This window comes from Podarcis vaucheri, assembly GCF_965113315.1.
Source record: "Podarcis vaucheri genome assembly, chromosome: 4".
NCBI lineage: Eukaryota > Metazoa > Chordata > Lepidosauria > Squamata > Lacertidae > Podarcis > Podarcis vaucheri.
Genome location: NC_138762.1, coordinates 28524666 through 28552110, shown reverse-complemented (window position 1 = coordinate 28552110; position 27445 = coordinate 28524666). Strand labels below are relative to the sequence as shown.

Below are 27445 nucleotides of genomic sequence, written 5' to 3'. Positions count from 1 at the left end.
GGAATTTGGTTTGTTGTGCAAGAACTCCAAATCAGCTTTCATTGGGCAACTTGAATTTGTCAGTTAAATTAACAAAGGCCGCCACTGCAGGGTGGAATCCTGCATAGCTTTGGAACTTGCCCAGGGAAATATAAACTGCACCATACAATCTCTGATATTTCTACTCTATTTCAGTAGATGCTGGCATGTGGCTGCCATATGGAAGGAGAGAGAGAGAGAGAGAGAGAGAGAGAGAGAGAGAGATGACAGTGAACATGCTGGTTCACCTTGTCAACCCAGCTCTGACTTTCCTATAATCCTGGCGAATGATTACACCTGGAAGTGTCCTGCAGGCAGCTCCTGGAAGACAAGCACCCCAGCAGGTTTTTGCAAGGTTGCTTTTGAACATGTGCGAAAAGGGCATGGCAGCAATTTTAAGAAAGCAAAAAAGCAAAAAAGACAAATGCACCTGTGATCGGGAATTGCTTAAAAACAACAGTGCTGAGGAATATTCAGGATTAAGAAAGGTTCCTGAACGGTTGTTCAGTTTGCCAACACACAATTTAAAGCATCGTTGAAGGGGAATCCAGTTGCTGATTTAAGCTACACACAAGCATCCGGCCGTTCTTTTGCACTTTGCTTTTAAGATTTTGATTTTTTTAAAAACAAAACAAAACAGCTTGGAAGGCAGAGCCAGATTTATTTTAGAAATTAATCATAAAAATTGCCAAAAGCTGAATATGCAAAACTACCTAGGCTGCTTGATTAACTTTGCTGCTAATTTACAACACATTCTTGTGTCATGTCACTGCATTTTCAATTATTTATATACATTTACACAATGCAATTTAATGACAGCTATAAATCCTTTGATCCTTGTGGCTACAGTGCTCCAAGAGTAGTATCATGCTTCTATGAATGAAAATCGTTTGGTGTTTTTTTTTCATCCCTGTAATCTTGGCGTAATATATGTAGGAAAGCATATAGAACACAGGATCTAGGCTTTACATCTGCATAATCTTTACTTCCTGCTCGCACAGTTCACCAATTAATTTCTGCCTTCTGAAAGTTAATTATATGTAAATAAAGTTAGCACTTCTATAAACTATTTGAAATGCTGTTTTTAACCATCACAATTTATTTCAGTATGTTACTTCCTTACATTTTTAGAAAGGTATGCTTTTTCTCCAGAAGTCATTAATGAAACTAGCCTATTTCACTTTGGGAAAACCTCTTCCCATTAAAATAAATAAATAGCACAGCGACTGGACAATTACAATGCGTCCCAGCTACTTCTCATGTTAATTGGAGACTTCATTATATACGCTGTGCTTTAATAGGACATGTCCATTCAGCAATAACAAATGCTTTTTAAAAAGGAAAGAAGAATTCTGCAAATACCTGGTTAATGCATTTTTTAACCACCTTGGTTTATCTATGCAAGGTGGGGGGGGGGTGCTTGCTTCTTATCTTTTTCAGATGGCACAGCAAAAAGGGAATACATTGTTTAGCACAAAATTGTTTAGCAGAAACATTTATGTGGAGCAAATGCTCTTTTAAAGTCATATTTGTGAAAGGATTTTTAAAAAGATTTATTTTAAAAAAAGATTTATTCTAAACTTGCCATGTTTGTGGCCCAGTGCAATGACTCCTTACTGCAATGTGTTTCAGATGGGGCTGTTCCTGAAAGACTTCCAAAATGTAGCTGCTAGGTTACTAACTGGGGCCAAATGTACAGAGCTTATCGCAATCATACACCCAATGTCTGACCCTGTGGTTCCTCTTGTACTGAACAGGACTGAATGTCTGTACAGAACTTCTCAGAACTTCCCAACCTCATTTGGACAAGGCCTATTGCAGGAGTCGGCAAGGTTTACCTTGCCTGGGCCAGTTGACCCCAGCGGAGATCCCTCCATGGGCCGGATCGCACCCCCACCCACAATTTGTGGTGTCTGCACAGACACAATTTCTGGCATCTGTGCATGTGCAGATGCCATTTCCGGCGCCGCAGGAGCGAGTCCCTGCACCGTGCCAGTTTAGCGCTGCGCAAGAGCAGGCGGCTCAGTTCGGGGGTGGCTTGTGGGCTGGTTAAACAACCCCCGTGGGCCTCTTGTGGCCCATGGGCCTTAGGATGCTGACCCCTGGCCTACTGGGAAGAGTTGCTGGGATCACTGGCCCTGGGCTGTTTTGATTTCTTTGAATTAAGTGTTAACTTTACTGATGCCATGTTGTTCATCACTAACCTACATCTTACTCCAGCTCCTGACAGATGACCCCCATGATGTGTTTATGCACTTCCTTCTACAATGCAACAGCCAGGTGCTATATACAAAAACCATCCTGTGTGCCTTACCTCCTGGATAAATTTTTCACCCATTTGACCAAAATGATGGCTTGGGGATTTAATGCCAGACACCACGAGTCCAGAACTGTAAATCCGAGGCTTCTGCAAGTCGGGTTTAAACTTGTCATAGAGAACGGTGCCTGCTTTAATATCTCCATCGCTCGAAGCCTTCTGCTCTGTGGCCATTGGCATGCTGCAAGGAGGTGCCACATAGGGTAATCCAGCTGGGGCAAATGCATGGTCAAGGTGGCTTATTGCCTGGGGATTTCTTCTGATGTAAGTGATGATCTTAGGCCTCACGTGTTTGGGCTTGGGGATGTCTGGTTTTATCTCAGGCTTGTCTTCCGGCTTCTCTATGCCGTTGCTCTCCCCACCGTCCTTGGCCAGATGGGAGCCCTTAGCATGGATGAGGATGGGCTTGGGGATGCCACTGTTACAGGGAGTCTTGTTAGGCACTTTAGGGGATAGGCTTAGCAACTGTGTGTCGTCAATGGGAGGTAGGACCGCAGAGGATGGCAGCTTGTCAACATGAAGTGTATAGAGATCCTTCAAGCCACTGCTTGATGCTGTGGTGTGATTACTGACATTCACAGCCGCCACAGGGCGCAAAGGCGTCGGAGCACATAAAAAGGTATCCGTTCTTCCTGATATTTTACAGCTCTCCGGAGTGTCGCTTGAAAGATTTCTCTTTAGAATGACCGTCTTCTTGCTCAGAACTGAAACACTTGTAGCATCTAAACCACAGCCCTGGATGTTAGAGTGATCATCTGATGCATTCTCTGCACTAAACACATTTGGTTGTTCAGAGGTGAGCATCACAACATCACTATTCCCTTTGACTAGTTTGCTTTCATTACTGTTTAGAAGTTTGCAGTCTGGCAGATTTGTGTTATGCATAAAAGGCATATGCCCACCAGCTGCTTGAATACAACTTGCATCAGTATCATGTAGGTTTTTATTTCTTGTAGGTGTCAGCTTGCCACTGTGTTTGCTATCACCAGCAAAAGGCAATGCAGAATCCTCTTCTTTTTCAGCTATACACTCACTCAGTTGATTCATCGACCTGCTGTCACTAAGACTACCTCCCTTTCTTAAACCTGGGGAGTTATTACTATTACTTACCAGCCTGTCACTGGCAGAGTCAAAGTCCTCATTTAAATATGGATTCTCTCCTTTGCGACAAGCTTCCTGCAACTGATGTGATTTCTCCTTGTATACTTCAGACCCAGAATCCTTTTTATTCTGCCCTGCAACGTTATTTTCCTCCATCTGATATCTGAGAAATTCAACTGGCGTATTCCTGTCAATTTTTTGCTGACACATACTCTTAGACTGAGAATACAGAGGGCTTTTCAACTCCGCCTTTCCTCTCTTATCACCCTGGTGATCTACTTGTGCTTCTGATCTGCTCCAAATTTCACTGGATTTTACAGTTAAATGTAGATCTATGTGAGCAGGGTGTGGTGTGCTTTGCTTGTTGAAATTTGCAAGGTTGTCCGCACCTGGTTGTGTTGCTGCAACATTTGTTTTCTTCGTTTCTGAGGTAGATGGTGGCTTAGAATAACGGACAATGTTTCCCTCGGAGGCGCTATCAGTTGGACGAAACACCACGCCTAAAAAGTGGTCTGTGGATGCTTTACGAGATCTCTCAGTGTCCCCAATCAAATGGTGCGAGGTGTCAATGGAATCCAAGGATGCAGAAAGCAACCGCTTGCCTGATACACGACCTACAAATTCTTTCCCAAAAGCTTCCGTTTTAGCCATCAGTTTCCTTGATCTCCCCAAGGAAAGGCGCTTTATCCCTTCTGGCTCAATCCTTCTAGGTGCTCTCTCCTTTGAAACGTGCTGAATGAGATCAGCATCGCTTTTTGAAAGAACCACTGAAAAGGTCTCATTTGTATTAATCCTCAGATTGGACAAACTATGTCCCCGGCTAATAGGGAGTAGTTTTGAAGAGTCCTTCACCCCATCAGTCCTGTAATCCTTATGCAATTCCCTGCTGCTGGTGGAATGCAGCCTAAACTCTGATAGGCCAGTAGTAGGGCCCTGAAGTCTGTTCCTCTCTGAATCTAACTGTGTGTTGTTTTCTGTCTCACTTGTAGTCCGGCATCTAGTTTCTCTTGACAGATCATTTGTCCTTAATTCCCCTCCAGAGGTTCTAACCTCTGGTGTGATTTGATTGGCATTTGTGTCTCCAACAGTCACCATACGTTCGTTGTTATTCTTCATCTCGTTTCTGTTGTCCTGCAATAAATTGTAACATGACTTATTGGGAACCAGCGGGGCACTCATCTTCAAAACGCCAGTTCTCTCACTGCCCAAGTGAGGGGCAACTCTTCTCTAACCGTGTAGGCCACTGAGCATGCTTCTCTTTGGGGGAGTCAAGGTACAAAACAGATCAATGGGGGGGGGAATCCTTTGCAGACTGCACAAGCCTCTTGTCAATCACATCCTTCGGATGTTTCAGTCATTATAGGGACAGAGTGTTGATCCAAGAATCCCCCACAAAAAGAGATGGGTTTTAAAAAATGCAAAAGACATCCATTAGGGTCTCTCTGAATGACAGTCCATAGAACCTGTAAGAGAGAGAGAAAGAAATGGTTAGCCTATATTACATAATAGAGATGCAACTTTATGTTTATAATTTTGGATCCAAAACGATTCAGACTGGTTTCCCTCCAAACCAGCTTCAATCTGAATTGAGAAAATTAATGAGGTAGCTGTGTTTTAAGTTGGTAATGGGGGGAGAGGGTTATTGGTCTGTGGTTTTTGTTCTTGCTGTTCTCATGTTTTGTGGCTTCTTTTATGTTGCAAATCAACTTGAGACCTGCAGATGGAAGGCTGTATACAAATGAATAATAATACAGCAATAAGGAGGAGAAGGAGGAGAAATAGAAGTACCCAGCCTTTGCAAACTGCTTTGAGACTATTGTAATGGCAAGTGGTATAAAGATATATTTCAAAAACTTTCCAACTACATACAATCTTTATATGATCTTTATAGTGATGGGGCATAGCTCAGTGCTAAACCACAAGTCTGGCATACAGGAGGTCCCAGATTCAATTCTGGCTCTCCAGTTTAAATGAAGCCAGGTGAGGTAAGCAAGGCAGATGCAACAGCAGAAATGCACAAGGCAACACAATAGGAATTGATGGAGGGAAGTGTGTTCTACTCAGACAAGCTATTTCCTTTCATTACTTTCAATGACTTTTCTCATGTACGCTGATTCTGAGGTGCCAACATCAATTCAAGCACATTTAGGGAAAGACTAAAGGAAAAGGACTAGGCAACAGAGCCAGATGATCTGACTCAAAGCAAAACAATGATGAATCCCAATTGTTGCTTAATTCTTCTCCACTTATCTCATAGAGTATTTCTGCAGTAACATCTGCTGGCAAAGGAGTGTTTAAAATGAAAATGGATCTCTAATCAGAAATGTGAAGGGTAGCATACTAAATCAACTCTTTTCTTCAGAAAAAAACACCACTTTTTAATGCCTCTTCAAATAGTAGTAAGACCCAGTGCAAGTTTGCAGTGTTAAACTAATAATTTATTACATGTCAAGGTATATTTTTGTCACTAGAGGTACAGCCGGTCTCCGAGACTGAGGCTGACACAGCAGCCATAACTGTACCTGGATGGGGATAGTCTTGCTTTCGCTGAGCACACACACAAGTAACCTTCCATTTTAATTGCTGCAGTACATTATCTGTTAGGCTGCCCATGAAATGGTCCAGAAACATCATTTAGTCCAGAACAGAATAGTAAAATGGTTAATTGGGGCTGCGGGATAGGAACATACCATGCCAGCCCTTAATAATTTTCACCAGTTACGGTTGAGTCAGGGACAAATCAAGAAAATAGAAGTTTTGGCTGTTTTGGAAGATAGGCCAGTATTTAGAAAGCTTGATGCCTGCTGAAGCTCAATACTGATGACTGATTATGGAACTTTGGATCCTGGACCCTGTCCAGATAGGGGCACAGCTGATCCACTGGGTTGCAGCTGATGGAAGGCACTCTGCACCACTAAGGCCACCTGAACCTCAAGAGACAGCAAAGGATCCGGAAGTGCCCACTCCTCCAGAGGGAGTGTAAGCCCTTCAAGATCAGGCTACCTCCCATCCATCTGGACTTGGGAACTACCCACTGGCAGTGCCTCAGTCTTATCTGAATTGAGCTTAAGTTTGTTGGCTCTCATCCAGTCCATTACCAAGGAAAGGCAATGGTCCAACACATTCACTGCCTCACCTGCAGATGTAAAGGAGAAGTAGAGCTGTGTGTCATCAGCATATTGCTGGCAATGTACTCCCAAACTCCAGATGACTATGGTACCTGAGGGATCACCTCTTCATTAGGACATTTTTGCTGTTTGAGTCAAAGGTCAAGGTAGCACTGCCATTCCATGTGCAGAAGCTGCTCAGACTGCCAGCTGACTCTTACTTCAATACTGGTGATGGGACAGTGTCCTCCTGAGAGCAGCTTAGGTCGTGTGATCCATGCAGCTTTCTTTCACCAGTCCTGCTGTTCCCTATCTTTATGCCTATCAGGCCTCAGAGATCATCTCTGGTTGTCCCACCACATGAAGGGACATATTAACTGGTCCATGAACAAAAGAAGCATCGTAAAACTTTCTTTAGGCTTCTTCTTCTTGCATCTTCTTAGTACCTTACCTATTGTATGCTACTCACAAACACTAAAACATTGCTGAAAACTAGACACCAAAAGCTATCTTGCAGCTGCGTAGTATAGCTTTATCTGATTTTTCAAAAGCATTGAAGTAACTGCTGTAAACAATGTATTTAGGGAATTATGATAATGTGGTGTCTATTATTGACTGTACAAACATGTATACTCTAGATAAGGAATGCCACAACAACTGTGCTGGAAAACTGCTATCTAGTTGACTCAGGGCTTGTCTCCCAGTCAATATCCACAACGTTCATTGACATAAGTCTTTCATTTCCGGTGCTGCTCGTGATGATGTTGCAGAGACTCTAACCGATGTAGTTTGAAAAGGCTGACTCAACACAGGTAAATACAGTTCAAGGATCCTGGCTTTGAGCTGAAAATGACTTAATATTGTGAGCCTTTCCTCCCTGTGGGACAAAAATGGATCATGTGAGTAGCCCTAGCTGCCAAAAGACAGATTTTGCAAAAGGGGATGGAATCCTCTTGGACACACAGTGAGCATAGGACATACCTACAATATGACAGTATAAAATAATTATGTATTCTGAGATTTAGCATAGAATTTGGACTCCATACATCAGGAGCCAGCAACGTTTTGGGGTCACTAAACACATTTGGAATTTTGAGGAAGTGCTATGGACACTATTCACAAAATGGCTACGTCGAAGGGTGTGGCATGACACAAAATGGCTGCCACATCTAAAAGGGGGGGGAGGATCACGAAAAGGTATGGGCATGTCCCCTGCCCCCACCCCCAACTCAGCCCTCCCATCAATGGGAAAAGGTGCCTACATCACCCAGCATTGCACTCACTCATTCATGGAGAGAAATTACTTGTACCTCTCCTTTGTTCAGAAAGGAAAGGAGAGACAGCGTTCAGTCCTAGTATCCAGAAAAATGTGGATATGTCTGAAAGGGCATGTTTGTTGTAAGAGATTCTGAGCCCATGCAAGCAGGAACTGAACTGAAAAAGAGCCTCTCATGCATTGTGGATTTTTGAGGAGTATACATTGAGACCTTTTACAGGCACCAAATCTCAATGCATGTTATAAAAATAACCCAAGCCAACACAAACACCCTCTTTTTCTTTTCTTCTTTCTCTTCCCTTCTTCCTGCTAGGAAGGAAGAAGGGGCAATGATCAAATCAACATTAGTGCAAACCATGCCAAAAAAAACAGCAAATGCATCAACAGTCATTGGATTCCAAACAAGTTTATCTTTTGCTCAGTAGCAACCCAGTGGAATGCAGAGAAAACTCTACACAATAGGGGGGGGGACACAGTTAAGTGTTTCCCAACATAGCCATTTAACTTCTATATCATTGATAATTCTGTTTCATATCATGCTCTGTATATCAATAAACCAAGTGATTTGTTTCAGTTACGTTTAGTCGTCTGTGGTTTTTTTCGTTTCATGCGAGCTTCACTCCCTACTCTACTGGGTTGCAACTGAGCAAAACTGAACCTTGATTGGACTTGAGTGAATGTTGGCGCATTGACTGACTTTGAGCACAGTATGCACTAACATTGATTCAATCACCAGATTAACACAAGCTGTATCTGACTGATTTCTCCCAGTTCCTCCATTCCACTGCATGTCAAGTCTTTCCAGAAGTTTTCCCCAAACTCAGAAGAAGCTGCAGTGGTCAAGAAGGGGCAGGGAATTCTCATTATGTGATCACAAGCACTGGGCACTGAATACAACCCAATAACAATGGAGCAAAATGTGATAATTTTGTGCTCAGATCTAGCAACCCAAGTGTGAGCTTATGACACTGATAACATTTTTTTTAAGGAACAGGGCTTTCATTACCATAATGTAGGCAAAGGAGGTTGGATATGAATATTTTTCTAAGGCAAATAACTAAGAACACATTGCTATAAAGGAAGAAAGGCATACGCCGGATGTTACTAGCGGTGGAGGGCATTTTATGTGTTCCTGAAATCTTGTAAATTCTTCTATCCAGGGTTTTAATTACTTCCTCTGTAGTACATGTATATCTAATTGTGTTTGAGCTTTCATCTTCTTTTCTTCCCACCTTACTTTGTGGAGTTGTATTCCCAGGACAAGTAATGGAGAAGTCTTTTATCTTAACCCTTGGGAAAATTATAGAGACTGAACTTGAGGTAATATAAAAGCTATCTCTTGCATTGCATTCTCTTTATTAACCAGAATCTGCCATGCAAGCTTAGCTTTCAAAATAGAAAGAACAAATTTAGCTGGAGTTAAGAGCTCATTGGAAACATATTGCCTTTGCACCACAGAGGCTACTCTGTCCAGAATGTGTCTTGCACTACATTTTGCACTGACCCTGTGTATGTGCAGCCGTTTCTTCAGTGTTAGTCACTTATATGTGTCAAGGCACTGCTTAAAAATATAGGGTGAAATCCATTGGTGCCTGTTCTCCAGGAACTGGTTTATTTCCCTCACCCTACAATCCTCCTGCACCCCCAAAATTTACTTTGGAGGGCTGGAGAATCCTCTGGAGAAGATTTCATGTTGGGAGCTGCCTGGCGAGAGGGGGAGCAGAAATCCATTGTATGAGTAGACGTCTGCTTCCACTAAGTTATGCAACTCTGTGCAACTAGATTACACATGGGATGGAGAAAGGGAAGTTTTTCAATCCAAGGCTATCTGATATCAGGGACTGGGCAGAGGAGGAATGGTGGAGACCGCCTCCCCAACCTGACCCTTCCAGAGAAGAGGAAGAGGAAGACAGTATAGATTTACAACAAGGGTATGAGGGAGGTCACAGCTCAGAGGCAAATGAGGGGGAAAGTTGTGAAATCATGGGAGGGCCAGAACAACACCAGCTGACACAATATCATTAGAAAGTATTCCAGACCCTCCATCTCCCAGAACCCAGCAAGCCTTAAAAGTAGGAGAGCAAAGAGCTCAAAGACAGAGGGCACATAGCAGCACCCGTAGAGGAGATTATGAGAATGACAAATGAGGAAGTGGGAGAGATAGGGGTGTGGAGAGTCATTCAGGAAAACACCATTATCCAGGAGGCTGGGTTCTCTAACCTCTCTCTGTAAAGACTGAAATAAAAAAGGACAGTAAGAAACTTTTCCTTGTCTTTATTCTTTCCTGGGCAACCAGGCGGGAGCCACTGACAGCATCCTGACATCCAATGCAGCTCAATGTTGGAAATTATTGAAGCAATGAAAGGAAGTTCTTTTTCACAAAGCAACACATTGTTTGTTTAGTCGTTTAGTCGTGTCCGACTCTTCGTGACCCCATGGACCAGAGCACGCCAGGCACATCTGTCCTCCACTGCCTCCCGCAGTTTGATCAAACTCATGCTAGTAGCTTCAAGAACACCATCCAACCATCTCATTCTCTGTCGTCCCCTTCTCCTTGTGCCCTCCATCTTTCCCAACATCAGGGTCTTTTCCAGGGAGTCTTCTCTTCTCATGAGGTGGCCAAAGTATTGGAGCCTCAGCTTCACGATCTGTCCTTCCAGTGAGCGCTCAGGGCTGATTTCCTTCAGAATGGAGAGGTTTGATCTTCTTGCAGTCCATGGGACTCTCAAGAGTCTCCTCCAGCACCATAATTCAAAAGCATCAATTCTTCGGCGATCAGCCTTCTTTATGGTCCAGCTCTCACTTCCATACATCACTACTGGGAAAACCATGGCTTTTACTATACAGACCTTTGTTGGCAAGGTGATGTCTCTGCTTTTTAAGATGTTGTCTAGGTTTGCCATCGCCTTTCTCCCAAGGAGCAGGCGTCTTTTAATTTCGTGACTGCTGTCACCATCTGCACTGATCATGGAGCCCAAGAAAGTAAAATCTCTCACTGCCTCCATTTCTTCCCCATCTATTTGCCAGGAGGTGATGGGTCCAGTGGCCATGATCTTCGTTTTTTTGATGTTGAGCTTCAGACCATATTTTGCGCTCTCCTCTTTCACCCTCATTAAAAGGTTCTTTAATTCCTCTTCACTTTCTGCCATCAAGGTTGTGTCATCTGCATATCTGAGGTTGTTGATATTTCTTCCGGCAATCTTAATTCCGGCTTGGGATTCATCCAGCCCAGCCTTTCGCATGATGAATTCTGCATATAAGTTAAATAAGCAGGGAGACAATATACAGCCTTGCCGTACTCCTTTCCCAATTTGGAACCAATCAGTTGTTCCATATCCAGTTCTAACTGTAGCTTCTTGTCCCACATAGAGATTTTGCAGGAGACAGATGAGGTGATCAGGCACTCCCATTTCTTTAAGAACTTGCCATAGTTTGCTGTGGTCAACACAGTCAAAGGCTTTTGCATAGTCAATGAAGCAGAAGTAGATGTCTTTCTGGAACTCTCTAGCTTTCTCCATAATCCAGCGCATGTTTGCAATTTGGTCTCTGGTTCCTCTGCCTCTTCTAAATCCAGCTTGCACTTCTGGGAGTTCTCGGTCCACATACTGCTTGAGCCTTCCTTGTAGAATTTTAAGCATAACCTTGCTAGCATGTGAAATGAGTGAAATTGTCCGGTAGTTGGAGCATTCTTTGGCACTGCCCTTCTTTGGGATTGGGATGTAGACTGATCTTCTCCAATCCTCTGGCCACTGCTGAGTTTTCCAAACTTGCTGGCATATTGAGTGTAGCACCTTAACAGCATCATCTTTTAAAATTTTAAACAGTTCAGCTGGAATACCATCACTTCCACTGGCCTTGTTATTTGCAGTGCTTTCTAAGGCCCATTTGACTTCACTCTCCAGGATGTCTGGCTCAAGGTCAGCAACACATAGTTGAACTATAGAATTCGCTCTTGCAATATTCAGTGATGATCACTAGGTTCAAAGAATCGTAGAATTGGAACGGACCATAAGGGTCATCTAGTCCAGCCCCCTGCAATGCAGGAATCTTTCCCCTAGCATGGGGCTTGAACCCACAACCCTGGGATTAAGAGTCTTATTCTCTACTGACTGAGCTATCCAGCATCTGTTGCCTTTAAGCACTCTCTCTTTCATTGAAATATATAGCACTTTGGAGGTCCTGTGCTTTGAGAGGATTGTATCTATTCGTAATTTATTTTAAATATCTTTACACCACCTCTTTTGCAGCTTAAGGTAGCTCACACTGTATTTAAACCTAACAATAAAATGCTGAGCCCAAATAAAACCCCATCAATCCCCAAACAGGAGACCTAAAATCATTTCAAATTGCAGTTGAATGATGTGAATGTCCTTCATTGCTAAATGTGCAATATTATTCCTTCTCAGGATCAATCTTTATTAACCATGCATTCTGGGTATGCTCTCATCTTATGCATCATTTGCATATATAACAATTTATCATGTTTCCAACTCATATTACAAAAAGACAAAAAAAAAAAACAACAATTACACATTTCAGCTGCAATTACAGCAATCGTGGAAATATTTTGTACAGAGCTCTTACATTGTTTAGAGGTTCTTCCTTGGGTGGGTGGGGAACGCAACGGTAATCTGCACAAATGTTCAAAACGCCATGTTCTTTCCTTTATCAGAGTTTTCATATTTCTAAATCATGCTTTCAAAATAGTATTTTTCATACACATTTAAGAAAGCATACACATTAATTATACAGCGCAATGCTTACAGGAAGAATACATGATAAACACATAGCACCCAGGCAGAGCAGTCCTAAGTATAGGAAGTCGGGGGAATTCATGCTGTTTCTAATTAAGCTGGTGTAAATTAATACCTCCCAGTGTTTCTTGAACTTGGGTCTCCAGCTGTTGTTGGACTATAACTCCCATCATCCTTGACCTGCTAGCTAGGGATGATAGGAGTTGTAGTCCAACAACAGCTGGAGACCCAAGATTGAGAAACACTACAAATACTGCCTGCTGACTCTGCTCAAGTCTGGCAGAAGGAAAACAGGTCTTTAAAATAGAGTTTGACTTCCACGACACCTTTTTGTCAGTGCAAGTTTGGGTGCGTTGACAAGTCACATGACTGAGATGAAAGAGGGTTGGAATAGGTGTAAGTTATGGGAGTTATGCCAGTAGTGATGTATGGAAGTGAGAGCTGGACCATAAAGAAGGCTGATCGCCGAAGAATTGATGCTTTTGAATTATGGTGCTGGAGGAGACTCTTGAGAGTCCCATGGACTGCAAGAAGATCAAACCTCTCCATTCTTAAGGAAATCAGCCCTGAGTGCTCACTGGAAGGACAGATCGTGAAGCTGAGGCTCCAATACTTTGGAACCTCACGAGAAGAGAGGACTCCCTGGAAAAGACCCTGATGTTGGGAAAGATTGAGGGCACAAGGAGAAGGGGACGACAGAGGACGAGATGGTTGGACAGTGTTCTCGAAGCTACCAGCATGAGTTTGACTAAACTGCGGGAGGCAGTGGAAGACAGGAGTGCCTGGCATGCTCTGGTCCATGGGGTCACGAAGAGTCAGACACGACTAAACGACTAAACAACAACAACAAAAGGGGAGTTATGTTCAGTTATGGGAGTTATGTCCATATATTCCCTGACCAAGTCAGGATGAAGGAGTCACACTAGCATAATCCCATCTGAGTCCCAGTTCAGCTGGTGCACCTATTCCAAACTCACTCATCCCGGCAGATCTTGGGTTTGTTTTGCATTGTAAATTATTTATGATAATCAAATATAACATCAGCCACACTCATGCTTTGCCTATCCATTCCTTGCCTTGCCTTAGTTCCTATTACTTGCTCATAGGGCGGCTACTTAGGCATTAAAATAAGTGACAAGAATATCCAAGTCATGTGACCTAAATACCCAATTTAAGGATTTAGAACTGGAGAAGGAGAGACACAAGTACGGAGATGGGATTAGTGGCATAGTGTTACAATTCATCCAGGCCCATTCCAAGTCCATGCAGATAAATGGAGGTTTGCCCATTGACTGAAAGAGGATGTAGAATGCAAACTTTAAAAAATAATCTCTTTAGCATGCGATAACTATTTTCAGCACTCTCACCAGAGCAAGGTACCATAAATTCCTACCAAGCTGCCATCAAATTACTCTCAAGTATTTTGAAATGGCATTAACTACATTGTATGTATAGTACAAAAGTAAGAATATTATGAGGAACCTTAGGAAAATGTATAATTACTCAGGCAAGAATGATCATAAAGATTTAGTATTATCGCATGCACACACACACACACACACACACACACACAGCAGTTAGAGGTGCTTCCCCAAGGCTACCAAATGAGTTCAGGTCTTCAGTGAGAAGTGAACTGGGGACTTCTCAGTCCACCCTCTTGGCCACAATGCGACACCAGCTGTGTGCCAAATTCCTTCTCAGTTCTTGCTAGGCCTCCTTTCTACTCATTAATTAATCCCACTCAGAGATGTTGTCGTCGGGCAGTGCTATGCCATTAAGTGAAACTACCGGTACAACAGACTGTAAACTCCTTGCCATACAAAGCTACCTTTGTTATGTTGTGATGGTAAACATGTCTGCTTGCATTCACCATGGCCTCCAGAGAGACATGTCCTCTACCTAACCTTGTTGGCATCAGAACTTTCTAGACGAGCCAACCACTGCACTGCCAAAAAGAAAAAATATTTTTTACATAACATGTCTGATCTGTTTAGCTGTTAGAGATTAAGGGTGTAATCATTTAACTTACTGTCTCCACTATTCTGACACAGCCTTGTCAATTACAGAGCTTAACATCTTTCGAGCAGGCATTTATGAATCAAGAGGGTCAAAAAAAGCCATTGCTCATCAGCCAGTCTTATCTTTTAGAACCAGAAGCGTTATCTTCATGTCAGAAACCACTGCCCCCCCTCCCCCACCAAAAAGGAAACAGAAACCCAACTCTTTCCTTTTCTGCAAATTGAATTCATTATTATATGGTAATTTTTTTCCAGAACAAAGAAGACAAATGCAAATGAATAGAAGAGTCGGCACGGAATGGCTGTGATCTCAAGAAACATTTCACATATTCCCCAAGCAACTGTTCTGAAAATTCTTTTATTATTCTGTGATGGGACACAAGTCAGAGATAATATCTTTGCAGCTCAGCAATGGAATTTGTTGAAAAGTACTGTAGGCTGTATTCAGCTTAGTTACAGTTGAGTTATTGAAACTGATGGACTAAGTTATTCATGTCCATTAATTTCAGTGAGTCTACTCTGAGTAAGAGTACCGTTGGAGAAAACCCTTCATATTCACAAGGCAATACACCCTTGTTACGTGACCATCAGTAGTTGCCGGGGTTGGAATTAGGAATCCACATCTCTGTGCACAGCTGTTCCTGGAATCAGTGACAAAGACTGTAGGTTAGAGCAGTGTTTTCCAACTGGGGGCCACATTGCCCCTAGGAGGGCCCAGGATATTTCAAGGGGGCCCCAGGTGAAAATTACATAAATGGGGGGCCATAACTAGAGGCTATGGTGCCACAGAGGGAAGTGAGAAGAAAAGGAGGGAAATCTTTTTTTAAAAAAATCCTGATTCGCTGGCTATCTGCTTGGCCAATCACAAGCAGGTAAGGGGGAGGCCCACCAGTCTTTAGTAAGACTCTCCCTGCTTATTAAACCCTGTTAGCTCTTCAGCTTCCAGCACCTTCTCCTCCCAGTCTTCTCCCTCTTCTCCCTTTAACCACTCATTGTCATCCCACCACCAGTCCCCAAACTCTGAGCCTTCTTCTCTTGGGGGTTCCTTGGCTGGTTCCTCCCGCCATTCCTCTGCATCCAACCAGTCCATGGCAGTCTGCAATCTAACCAAGTGGGACAGTGCTGGCTATGGCACTTGGTCCAAGTCCCTAGCAAGGCCAAGGACTCAGTGAGCAGTTTGTGCCTCTTCTTTCCCAAAGTACCTGATTGCTCTCCTTCCATCTCCAGCTCTCCACAATCTTCAATAGAGCAGATCTTTATTTTGTCAAAGGTATAATATAGGTTACTGGTGGTCAGCTTCTCTGTGTGAATGTCCCATTTTTACACTAAGGTAGGCAGGGCATCTGTTTTAACAGAGAAGAAAACTGCAGGAGTTTGCTATACCTGACTGCTTTGTAGAAACCTTAGGTATCAAAAGACCTTGAAGTAGCAACAACCAGCCAAGATCAAAAGAAATGCATTGCCGATACTTTAAGAATAAGGCTGTCATACTAAGCACAGTTACGAGCAAGTCCCATTGAATCCAGTTTAGGTTCAGGCTGTTGTCCTGTTCCAAAGTTATGTGAAATGTCTGAAGCCTTAAGCTAGAAAGGAACACATAGGTGCACATACAAGCCCTGGCTCCAAGATCCACTTCTGATCTTTGCCCCTTGAGTGTAAAGACCTGAATTGGGATTTTAAGTCTGATCAGCTGAACAAGCTTAAAATATTTGTGAACAGGAGCCCTGCTAAGACAGGGTTCCCAGTTGTAGGGAAGTTACCAAGGTTGCTTCCACACAAGACTTAGAGAGGGGTGGAAGGCGGGGAGCCTCAGTCCTGGCAACTGCTCCATAGGGCAAGACCTACTGGGCTGCTGAGACCGCTAGGCTGTATTTTTTGTTTCAATGGTTAACTTCACTGGCACTGGTGAGTTGTTGCCTTTACTACTGACCTGAGCTTGACTGCAGCCCTGAAGGCAGCCACACAAACTCCTGCACTTATCAGCTGAGCGGCAGAAATACTGCTTGACATGCAGGGAGGTTCCAGGTTCAGCCTCTGGCATCTCCAAATAGGGGTGGAATAGGACCCCCTGGAGAGCCAGTGCCAGTCAGGGCAGACAATGCTGAGCTGAGACAGACCAATGGTCTGGTTCAGTACAAGGCAGCTTCTTGTGTTCCTTCAGGTTGTTAAACAGGTTGTTAAATTCTGAAAAGGAGCCAAGCCGTTGGCAGTGTGTAAAACAGTATCTGAAGATCCTAGCTCTAGATATGGAAAGACATCCTCAGAGACGTGTGTCAAGTGTGTGATCTAAAAATGTTGTACACAGATGGTGATGTCATGGCAGCACGCCAGGACACAGCATCACAGCCATCACAATTAATTTTTTCTCCCTAACAGCACTGCACCCCACAAATGCACTGTGCCACGGAGAACCCGCCAATGGTATTAATCTCTGGGAAATAATTAGCCCCTGCAAAATCCTTCCATGCCATTTCACCAGATGGCCAGAGGAGACAGTCAGCTAAAATCATGCTGGTTCAGCACCTAAAGAAATGTCAGATAGCTATGATTTGTGCTGTCCTGTGCAAATAGGTAACGCAAAGCTTTAAATGTGCTGTATGGCACTTTGGGCAACAAAATTCCTTACTGTGTGGTTTTTGTTTCTCGTATTACTTTTAATTCAGACTGTGGGGTTGTTAGTTTTGTTTGCATTCCAACAACAGATCTTCAGGGGAAAGCACCACATTTGGTGGACTGTGAGGTTCAGATGTTCTGGACTGGCTACCTCTTTAAAAAAGAACCTTAAGAAAAACAAACCCAGGAACAATGTGTTGCTTGGAAGCCGACAATCTTGAAGCTGAAATGTCTTTCTTTAGCTTCTTACAGCAGTGTAGCCATGCCCTCAATGAGAACCCATAAATGCTGACAGATGTGTAAATACATCTTACTACAAAACTGAGGAAGAAGGGCTTGTATTCCCAGGAGGAGTCCTGTGGCACCCTCAAGACTAAACTTTTTGCAGCATGACTGCAATCCTCTGAATAATTTCCTGGATCCAAGATTTGCTGAACTTAGTGGTGTATAAATTGAGATTGCACAGGTTCAACTTCCAAAGCACCCTGAGCTTTAAACAAAGACTTTTCAACCAGCTGCAAAGCAGCACAAAGCTCCAGAGTTAGAAGTGCAAACAATCTGGCAAAGAACTGCTGTGATTTAAACAGTCTGAAGCAGAAACCCAACCAAAGAAAAGGAGCTGAGAGCCTCTTGACCGCAATTGCCAGAGCAAGGAGGGCCTGTCAGGCTGATGCTCCTGTAGATGACGTAATTACTCCTGTTCTGAAAAAAAGCTCTGTAGCTGTCCACTCCTGTTACACCACGATGAGTGCATACACTAGGGTTGCCATATTCCCAATAATGAAAATCAGAACAAAGTTTCTGAGCTTTTTAGCTTGGGGGGGGGGGGGTTGGGTTGGAAAAAATCTGCCCAGACGCCATTCTGCCCAGACGTGAGCAATTCCAGGAAGTGTCCCGGATGTATGGCAGTCCTGATATACACAGAATATTTTTAAATATATTTTAAATATTTTTAAATATTCTACTACCTACGGGACCGCCTCTCCTGGTATGTCCCACCCACAGAGGAACTTACGGTATTAAAACAAAAACATCCTAAAGGTCCCAGGCCACAGAGAGGTTAGGCTGGCCTCAACTAGAGCCAGGGCATTTTCGGCGGTGGCTCCAATCTGGTGGAACGCTCTGTCACAAGAGACTAGGGCCCAGCGAGACTTGACATCTTTCTGCAGGGCCTGCAAGACAGAGCTGTTCCACCAGGCCTTTGGTCAGGGCACAGCCTGACTCCCTCCTTTGGCAATCTTCAAAGAACTTTAGCTTAATGGTTGCCATCAATTTGATTTGAATTAATTTTATAATGAAATGATTTTAGAACGTTGTACTATTTTATTGTTGTTAGCCGCCCTGAGCCCGGCTTCGGCTGGGGAGGGTGGGATATAAATAAATATTATTATTATTATTATTATTATTATTATTATTATTATTATTAAAGCATATGGCTTTCCCCAAGGAATCCTAGGTGCTAGTTTGTCAAGGGTGCTAGGAGTCATAGCTTTATACAGTTCTCAGGATTCTTTGGATGAAGTGATGTGCTTTAAATGTATTGTGTGCCTGCAGCCCTTCTTGCCCCGGGGTGTGTGTGTGGCATTTATTATTTTATCAGTGAAGCCAACACGCTTTTCAGAAGCAGACCAGAAGATCTCTCCCCAACTCCCCTTTCTTCACCTCATTCCACAGTGATCTTACGCCCTTGCCTTATTCATGCAAGTATAACTAACAAAGCATAGACAAAGACAAACATAGCTGAGCATATGGCGTTTGTCATGGCCCTCCATCCTGCAAAAAGCGGGACTGGGGATTCTGGAACATTAGCACAGTTATGTGGCTAATCCACCAGGGAGTCTCCTTCTGACGGTGGGAGAGGAACAGAATGGCAAACAGCACTGTTTGAAGCTCAAGCTGTGACACACTTTCTGTTTCAAACCCACACCCCTCCTGCAATCACTGCATCTGGCCTATAATTTGGCATTACAGGTCTTTCCACCAGGTGGACATTATTTCAGATTTAACAAAGCCCAGCGATTATTTTTGCAGCAATTTCAGAACTCTATTAGGCAAAGAGGGTTACGTTGTAATCAACCATAACAAAGCTGTAGCAAAGTAACCAAAAGCAACTCGCCGCAGGCAGAATCCAATCACCTTTTCTGGGTTTTGTTATCTTTTTATCATCTTTCTGTTCAAAAGCACACGCCTGCACCATCACTGTGGCCAACAATACGGCACAGAGGGGTTTCTGTGCTGACCAAGACAAAGCACACTCACTTTGGGGATGAGCCTTGTGTGCATTTACCAGGTAAACAAGGAATGCGGGGAGCCCGTTTTAAATGTGCATACATTTCCGCAAAGCAATTGGTCTAAATTTGTGGACCTGCCACTCAACATGGCATAACTGTGGGGAGGGGGACAAAACCACACCGCATTTGCTCAGCATGTTTCATATACTGCAAGTCTTTGCTGGTTTTCTAGGTACGTTATTAGCATTTGTCCATTAGTCTACTGCACCCAGAATAACTCCATGGGAATAAGGGAGTTCAGGATGTCAGCTAGGGGGCTTCACTGTGACAATGCTGATCCCGGCTAATTTGGTTCCCCAAATGAAATGCAAAGAAGTTTAAAGCGTGCGCCTGTGATCCTCCTACGCATACTTATGTGGAAGAGTCCCACACAAACCAGTGTCAACAATTTCCATGGTCCAGTTAAGCATGCAATTAAGGTGACCAATGATGTCAGTTCTGTCAACACCAATTCTCTGCTTCATTATGAGAGACAAGGCTGAATCCACTGTCTTCTTTCCTGGCCCCTCTATTAGAGGCGGTAATACACTTCTGAGTACCAGTTTCTGGAAACGGCAGGAGGGGAGAATGCTCTTGTGCTCAGGTCCTGCTTCTCACAGGCACCCCCCCCCCCAATGCCTCACTGTGAGAACAGGAAGCAGAAGGGCCATTGCTGCTTACTGGGATATTGAGGGGGAGGGTTGAGGTGGTGGCAAGTTCTAGACGGTAGGAATCCAGAATGGCTCTGTTGGCAGCCCCAACCTCACTGCCACCTTGCCACTCAAACTCTACATCAGAGGTAACAATTCTGCTGCCAGGAGGTTATTGCTACAGCTCCATCCCACCAGGTGAGGCTTCCTTGATCCCCGTCTTCTGCTTGTGGGATTCCCATTGGCACCTGGTTGGCCACTGCATGAAACTGGATGCTGGGCTAGATAGGTGTTTTCTCCAATTATCTTATACACCTAATATGTTTTTGCTCCCATGATTGCTGGTCCAGTAGAAAAAGCATGCCAGGAAGCCTGCTTATGTGCACGTTGTTCTAGCTCAAGGTAAGCAACATGTGACCCTCAGCTAAATTTCAGGTGTCCCTCAGTCTAATTTGACATGGGACAAGTGGACAGGAGGGGTAACAGAAAGGAGAAAGGGGGTTCGCTATCCAGATTCGTCTCCTGCCCTGCCTACCACTGTTATATATCCCTCAACAGATCATAAAAAGGGGTGCCCCCCCCCCGGCCAAGCTGTATTAGAGAGATAATACTTTGGATGATAATGTAAGAAATAATCATTTTGTAATACAGGATCACCTCCACTGCTCTTACCCCCCCCCCCAGCATGACACTTTTGATTTACTGTTGTTTTTTTTTAGCAATCCAATCACTTTCTTCTTTACAATCAAGGAAATGTGGAAAACTATCACACTTGACATGTAGCCAAAAAAAAGTTAATGCAAAGGTTCATTTTATAATAAATAACCAATAATCACTGCTTTGTAAATCCTAGATTCTGGTTTGGAGGATGATGCATGGCATTCTGAAAATCTAAGCTTTTAAATTAGTAAAATCAATATAGCTAATTCCTAGCCACCTCGGCTGGAGAGATAACTTTAAAATGGTATGAGGGGTATTCCCTTTCACATTTTGCAGTCTAGGTAGGTCTTAATAGTCCTAATGAGCTTATTTTTGGCTGGTTCAGAAAAGGGCTCATGCAATCGCTTTATCACATCACATCATATCACACAACACAATCCAAATTTACTATCAGTGTCCGTGGTCCAAGTCACAACAGGCTACTCTGCAGTGGTGAGGTCAATATGCACGATGGAGCAATTACATGACCCTGTCATTAAACATAGCACATATCTATTCCATCTTACAATACCAATCTAGTTGTGCAAATCAACCCTTGGAAGCAGAATTAATTACATTATTTGGGCAGGATCTAGAAGAGGTTAAACATTTATAAAATCCATTGACTTTAAAGCATAAAATGCTTTGAAAATGCTTTAGCATAAAATGCTAAAAGTGCTTTCCTTTGTCTGAATCGTACCTTTTGCAAATGTATTTAATTTACACAAAGTATTCAGATTGCAAAAATCTAGGTTTCTTTGATTTATAATTTACATTCCCCCTTGCCCCACAATATTTTGTACTGCAGTATTACACAAAGACTCCACATGTGTTCTTAAAGACAATGATTTCTGTTGTATACCTTTAAAGCACCTATGAAGCACATTTGCCCCCTCAAAGAATTCTGGGCCCTGTAGTTTACCCCTCAGACAATTACAATTCTCAGCAACCTTTAACAAACTACAGGGCCCAGAATTCTCAGAGCAAGAAAAGTATAGTATATACAGTATTATGCAGAACACAGAGATACATTAGTGCATCTATCGTAAAACAAATTTCTTTCCCCTATTATTATAATTTCCTGCCGTACAATTTCTGAACTCCCTACAGCAGTAATCATTCTTGCAGCTGACAAGGCCTGGGGAGTGTATTAATGGTATCAAACTACTTAAAGCATTTAATCAGTCCAATGAAGCAGGACCAACATGTTGGTGTCATTTGCCAGTTTTACTGTAAGGACATGCTGTACCAGAAATAGGCACCAAGAGCAATAGGCAATTGTCTGTGTTGACCTTAAGGATGAGCTACAATTACTGGAGGCCCCTGATTGCTCTGTTCCTGGATTCAAGCCTAAACAAAGAGCCCAAACAGAGACAGATGAATAGTTTAGAGACACAGTTTTGTTTCAGCCTAAGGATACACAGAATTTCAGACTCTAATCTCTGTGCTACATAAACCTGCAGAACCTGTACTTTTCAAACACTGGCCTAGTTCAAATGTAATGCGAAACTGTAGTGAGTCAGCAAACCAGAATATCCAAACGTGATTTGAACCTGGTATGTTTTAATTAGCAATAATAAGAACAAAGCAGAGTTTCCCAAAATTGGACACTACAGAGAACCGTGGATAGTTATAAAGCAAAAGCTTCTGATATCCTCCTTTCATTTAATTTATTTAAAAAGTGATATCCCACTGTCTACCATGTAGGTCTCAAAGAAGCTTACAATGATAAGATATACAACATACAAAATTGAAAACATAAATTAAGCCTCCACAATTTAAAACATAAAGATTTTTTAAAAAACTTTTTTTAAAAGCACATGAGGCCATGCTTTAGCATTAGTCTTTAACCGGAGCAGTGTCTCCATAGGCTAGGGCTGGATCTACAATGATTTTAAAAAACGCTAAGAAAAATAAAACATTACATAGCTCTCAATGCAATTTTCCATTGACTGCTGTGCAGCGCCCCCGCTGTCACATTTTTAGAAGACATTTATAACGTTATACCTCACCAGTATATATTAGTCCCTAGGATAGTTTCAGTATCAATTAGTCCTTAGGTCAATTTCAGAACAAATTCCTCACTTAAAAAGCATTGATGTGCAACAAATCCCAGTGACCTGCACCATACTGTAGTTCTGTTCCCCTTTAGATAAACAAACAGTTTAATGAATGTGATCTTAGATAAAGGGACAAAGATGACTGGGAAAGAACTCTGGTTTACACAGCACATGTAAAGCACATGGCTTCTCCCAAAGAATCCTGGGAACTGTAGTTTGTGTAGAGTGTCTGGAATGTAGCTCTATTGGGGATAAACTACAATTCCCAGGATTCTTTGGAGGGAAGCAATGTGCTTCAAATGTATGGTGTAGATGTGACCTCTATCCAAGACCCAAGATGAGGAGCTGCTTTCACTATTGCAAAGCAATTGCAATATTTATTACTAGAATTCTCATTATAGTTCTTTAAACAAAAGGAACCAAGGGGCACTCTTGATTCAGCAGAATCATCCTCTAAATTGAGAATGGCAGCTTGAAAATAAGTGGGCACTTTGTTCCATTTCAGCTGATGAAAGCAATGATCATTTTGTTTCTTTAAGACACACTGATGCTTTCAGCAGAAAGATATAAAAACTTTAAGCTGTATAATGACAGTATCGCTGATTACCAAGGGACTGATGCAGAAATGAGCAACAGAAAATAAACTGAAAAGCGGTCATAAAGGGGTCAGCTGTTGCTTATTTATTCAGTTATACTTCGCTTACCGTAGGGTCTTAGTGGTAAGAAATCAGCTTTACAATGAACTGCTTTTATAAGCAGATAGCAAAATTGAAATTGATCTACCAAACTGAAATGCCGATATGGATCATGGGTGCGTAAACAGTGCAGGCCATCCATTACGGCAAATGGGGCACTGCCCGACCATTCTCAATGTACCCTCAGCCTTGGTACCATGAGCAATGAGTGAGATGGTTCCCCTCACATTCTTGTGAAATCCTTACATTAGAAAAGATTTCAGAGTACAGTGGAAATCTCTCCTTTCTTATCAGACCACCCATGAGGTTCAGCGTGTAGGTGACCATTGCAGATATTTTAAGAACATAAAAAGAGCCCTGCTGGGTGAGAGCAAAAGGGCTCTAAGGTCCATTTTCTCACAGTGGCCAATCAAATGCTCATGGGGCTGGCCTTCAAGCAATAGCTCACAGCCTCTGATCCTGGAAGTAGGTAGCATGTAGCCATTGTGACTATTTTTTCCTGCCCAATCTATAACAGACGGATGTCTGCTAAATTCCTCGTTCTGGAAATAGAAGCCTCTCTGGCAGACTTGCTTTCTGAAACTAATTACCACCCTTTCTGCAGAAGGGGGTCGAGAAGAAGTTGTCTGTGAATAGGGGGAAAGTAAGAGATGAGGAAGGCAGCAGAAAAGGCAATGGAGTTTAGCAGAGTGTTTTCACTGTGGATGCACCGCATACTCCCCTTCTTAGCTTTCCCCTTCGCTGTTTCCTGATTATACTGTAAATTGGGAGCAGAAAAAAACCAGGGAGGCAGTGTCAAAAGCCAGCTGAGGAATGAGCACATCCACCGCCGTTCTGTCAGCCGCTATCTTTTTATGTGGATCAAAAGCAAACTGCGCTATAGAAATGTCTTAGCTGAAGCTTTAGATTTATTAATGCCAAAGGAAACAACAGTGTCTCTGAAACAATGAGAATTGGTTATCTGGCATATATATATATATATATATATATATATATATATATATATGAGAAAGTCTATAAAGAAAAGAAACTGAATCCAGGAGCTCTAAAACCACCTTACAGATAAAAGCAGGGAAGGGTTCAATACAGTAACAATTCTAATACGAAGCATTTCCACAGCTCAGTTTGGGGTTTTCTATCAGGGCAACAGGATGCTTCTTCTTACTTTTCAAGGAGTAATTATCTTCCTTCTTTACTGGTGTAAAAATTATTGGAGATTTAGAGTCGTACTGTTTCATTATTACCTTCCAAGAAGCTGAAGGCAGTGTGGTCCACCATCTCTTTATTCATACAATAATAATCAAAGGTAGGTTAGGCTCAGAGGCAGGTGAAGTTACCTAGTAAGCACTGGAGGTGAGAAGGGAGATAAACCCTTTCTCCTTAGTCAATGTCCAACACTAGCTTCTCTACTACCAATTACCATAGGCACAAGAATCCAAATAGTCCCGTGCGTAACTGCTTCTGTATGTGAAGTGGTGTGTGCATTTGCGTGCTAGGGCTGGGCAGTATCTGGCTTTCAACATTGTGATGTATCACCAGATAAACATTGCGATATACTGATATACCATAATGCCTGAAATAAGGATAGAGCTATGCAGAGGCATTGGCTGGCTTCACAGTTTTCCCCCACATTGTAATTTTTGTATGGCACATACACACAAACATCATGATTCACACTATATTGCCAGGTCAGAAATTATGAAACCGCTTTCACGATGATGATGATGATTTATTTATACCCTGCCCATCTGGCTGAGTTTCCCCAGCCACTCTGGGCGGCTCCCAATCAAGTATGGACTTCAAACCGGTTTTAGGTGATATACTGATATATCACCCAGCGCTACAGCGTGTGTTTTGTGTGTGCATGCTGGAAGCATCTGAATCTCCCCTTGTCCCAAATTCCACAGAGCTGCAGACTGTCCTCCAGACCCTAATCCTAAACCTGCTGATCACATCTCAGAGGCTACAGTGGGAAGCGAGTGGTGTACCTAGGAAGGGCCAGTAGAGGTCGACAGCGTGGTACGGTGGTGCTGACCTCCTATTGGCCACATTGCTGCTTCCAGGTGACTTCAAGAGGCCAAGTCCCACCCACTACCATGCACAAGCTTCCAGTCCAGATTGCAGCTTCCATGGATTAACAACACCTCGGGGGAAATATCCCTGCAATTTAGCATACTTCAGTCCTCAGTATTACTTTTTATCATTGTGGTAGATGATGTACCACATTCACTAAGTGAGCATGAGCAAAGGAAAGCAGCACAGCAAGGCATGACACTTATTGGGGAAAGCACTGGGGGGACAGGGAGAGAGCACAGAGTGTGGACCTGTACCTAGAAAGTGTGTGGCAGAAGTTCAGTGCGGATGAACCTTGAAAGTAACTTCTCATTCAAGGGGAGGCTCTTCCCCTGTCCAATTAGTCTTGCTCTGACTCTGCTGGTTTTGTGACAGTGGGGGAAGGACCCGGCAGCACACTCTACAATCCTCCCTGGTGCGGTGTGTTAGGCACTGCTGCTCCCTTGAAATAGAAATACATCCAGTCCTTGAAGTAGGTAAACATATGTCAATTTAATTGGTTAATTAATTGGTTAGGAGCTGGAAAAATATTAATCAGCTAACAGGTCTGCTTTTTTTCTCTTTGTCAGGAGTGTGTGTGGGTGTGGGTGTGTTTGTGGGCGGGTGTACATACTAGGGATGGAGTAGAATTTTGGTTCAATACACATTTTAATGAAAACCTGCCTAATGTGTACTTCCTGAAATTATGGGATGCTTTGAGAGTCATGTTTCTCCATATTTTGCAGTGCAGTTCTCCAGGCCACCCATAATGTGTATAAAAGTAGGGATGTTAGGGGAACCTATGCACAGAAACCCATACAAGAGTGAAGAACAAGATTGTTTGCAACAAAAAAGTGTATTAGGAGGAATGTGTGGGTGGGTGGGTGAGTGAGTGGTGGTGGTGGCAGGATAGTGTAGGGGGGATGGTTCGATTCAGCAAGGGGCGGCAGTGCGGGGTGGGTGGGGAAATGTCCCAATTTCTTACTGGAAAATGTTGGAGTGTCATCTTTTAAGTATTTTATTTAGACAGTGCAAGAAGCTATTAGATAGGACTATATTAACATATTCTGAGAACTTTTGTGATTTTGATAATGCAGTCGATTCCCTACAGCAGAGTAAAGTTTAAGAGATTATAACGGTTCACTGGGGAACTATTAAGCTTGATTAGAAACAGACCTCTCTGATTGAGATTCCATTTATGCAAGTGAATATCAAGAATAATTTAACTGATGCCACTAAATCTACATTTACACCTATATGTGAGTGCAGAATCTTAATCTATTTGACTTGGACAGAGGTTTTCCTATTATTTCCTGAATAATTACCAGTAATCTTAGTTTATTCACAGTAATGATTGCAAATCATTAAAAACACTGGTAATTTGTTACAAGATTAATGTACATATTTGTACATATATGATCTGCAGCACAGTTTTCTACTTTCGCATACTTACTCTGAAGTAGGTTCCACCAAGTTAAGTAGAATTTACTCTCAAGTAAGCCGCACATACAAACAAGGCAGCAAATTTACTGGAGTATTAGCTTACACTGGAGACTGGAGGTGAATGCCACACTTTATATTCTGTTTATTTTCTGTTGACAAATTAAAATTTTTAACACTTGGCCTTCACTTTGGACCCCAAAAATTTCAGCTACATAAAATGGTTTCTTTCATGAGAGAAAATCAGCTATTAATTAGCTCTTTCTGAATATTATGCCTCCAATCAGATAAAAGCAAAAATGTTTAATTGTATGAACAAAAACCCCAATGTAAACTAGAAAGATGAATGATTCTTATCCAAGATGATGCAGTAGG

The 27445-nt window shown here is 42.7% G+C and overlaps 1 protein-coding gene across 3 annotated transcripts in view; it reads right to left on the bottom strand.

Annotated features, from left to right (window-relative positions):
- The window catches only part of MTUS2 (microtubule associated scaffold protein 2), a 297375-nt gene that overhangs the window by 188109 nt on the left and 81821 nt on the right, over positions 1-27445 (bottom strand). For all 3 annotated transcript variants that reach the window (XM_082220222.1, XM_082220223.1, XM_082220221.1), the window contains one exon: positions 2333-4899. In XM_082220222.1, the coding sequence (XP_082076348.1) occupies positions 2333-4615 (2283 nt within the window). In that variant the 5' untranslated portion in view covers positions 4616-4899. The remainder of the gene's footprint in view (positions 1-2332; positions 4900-27445) is intronic.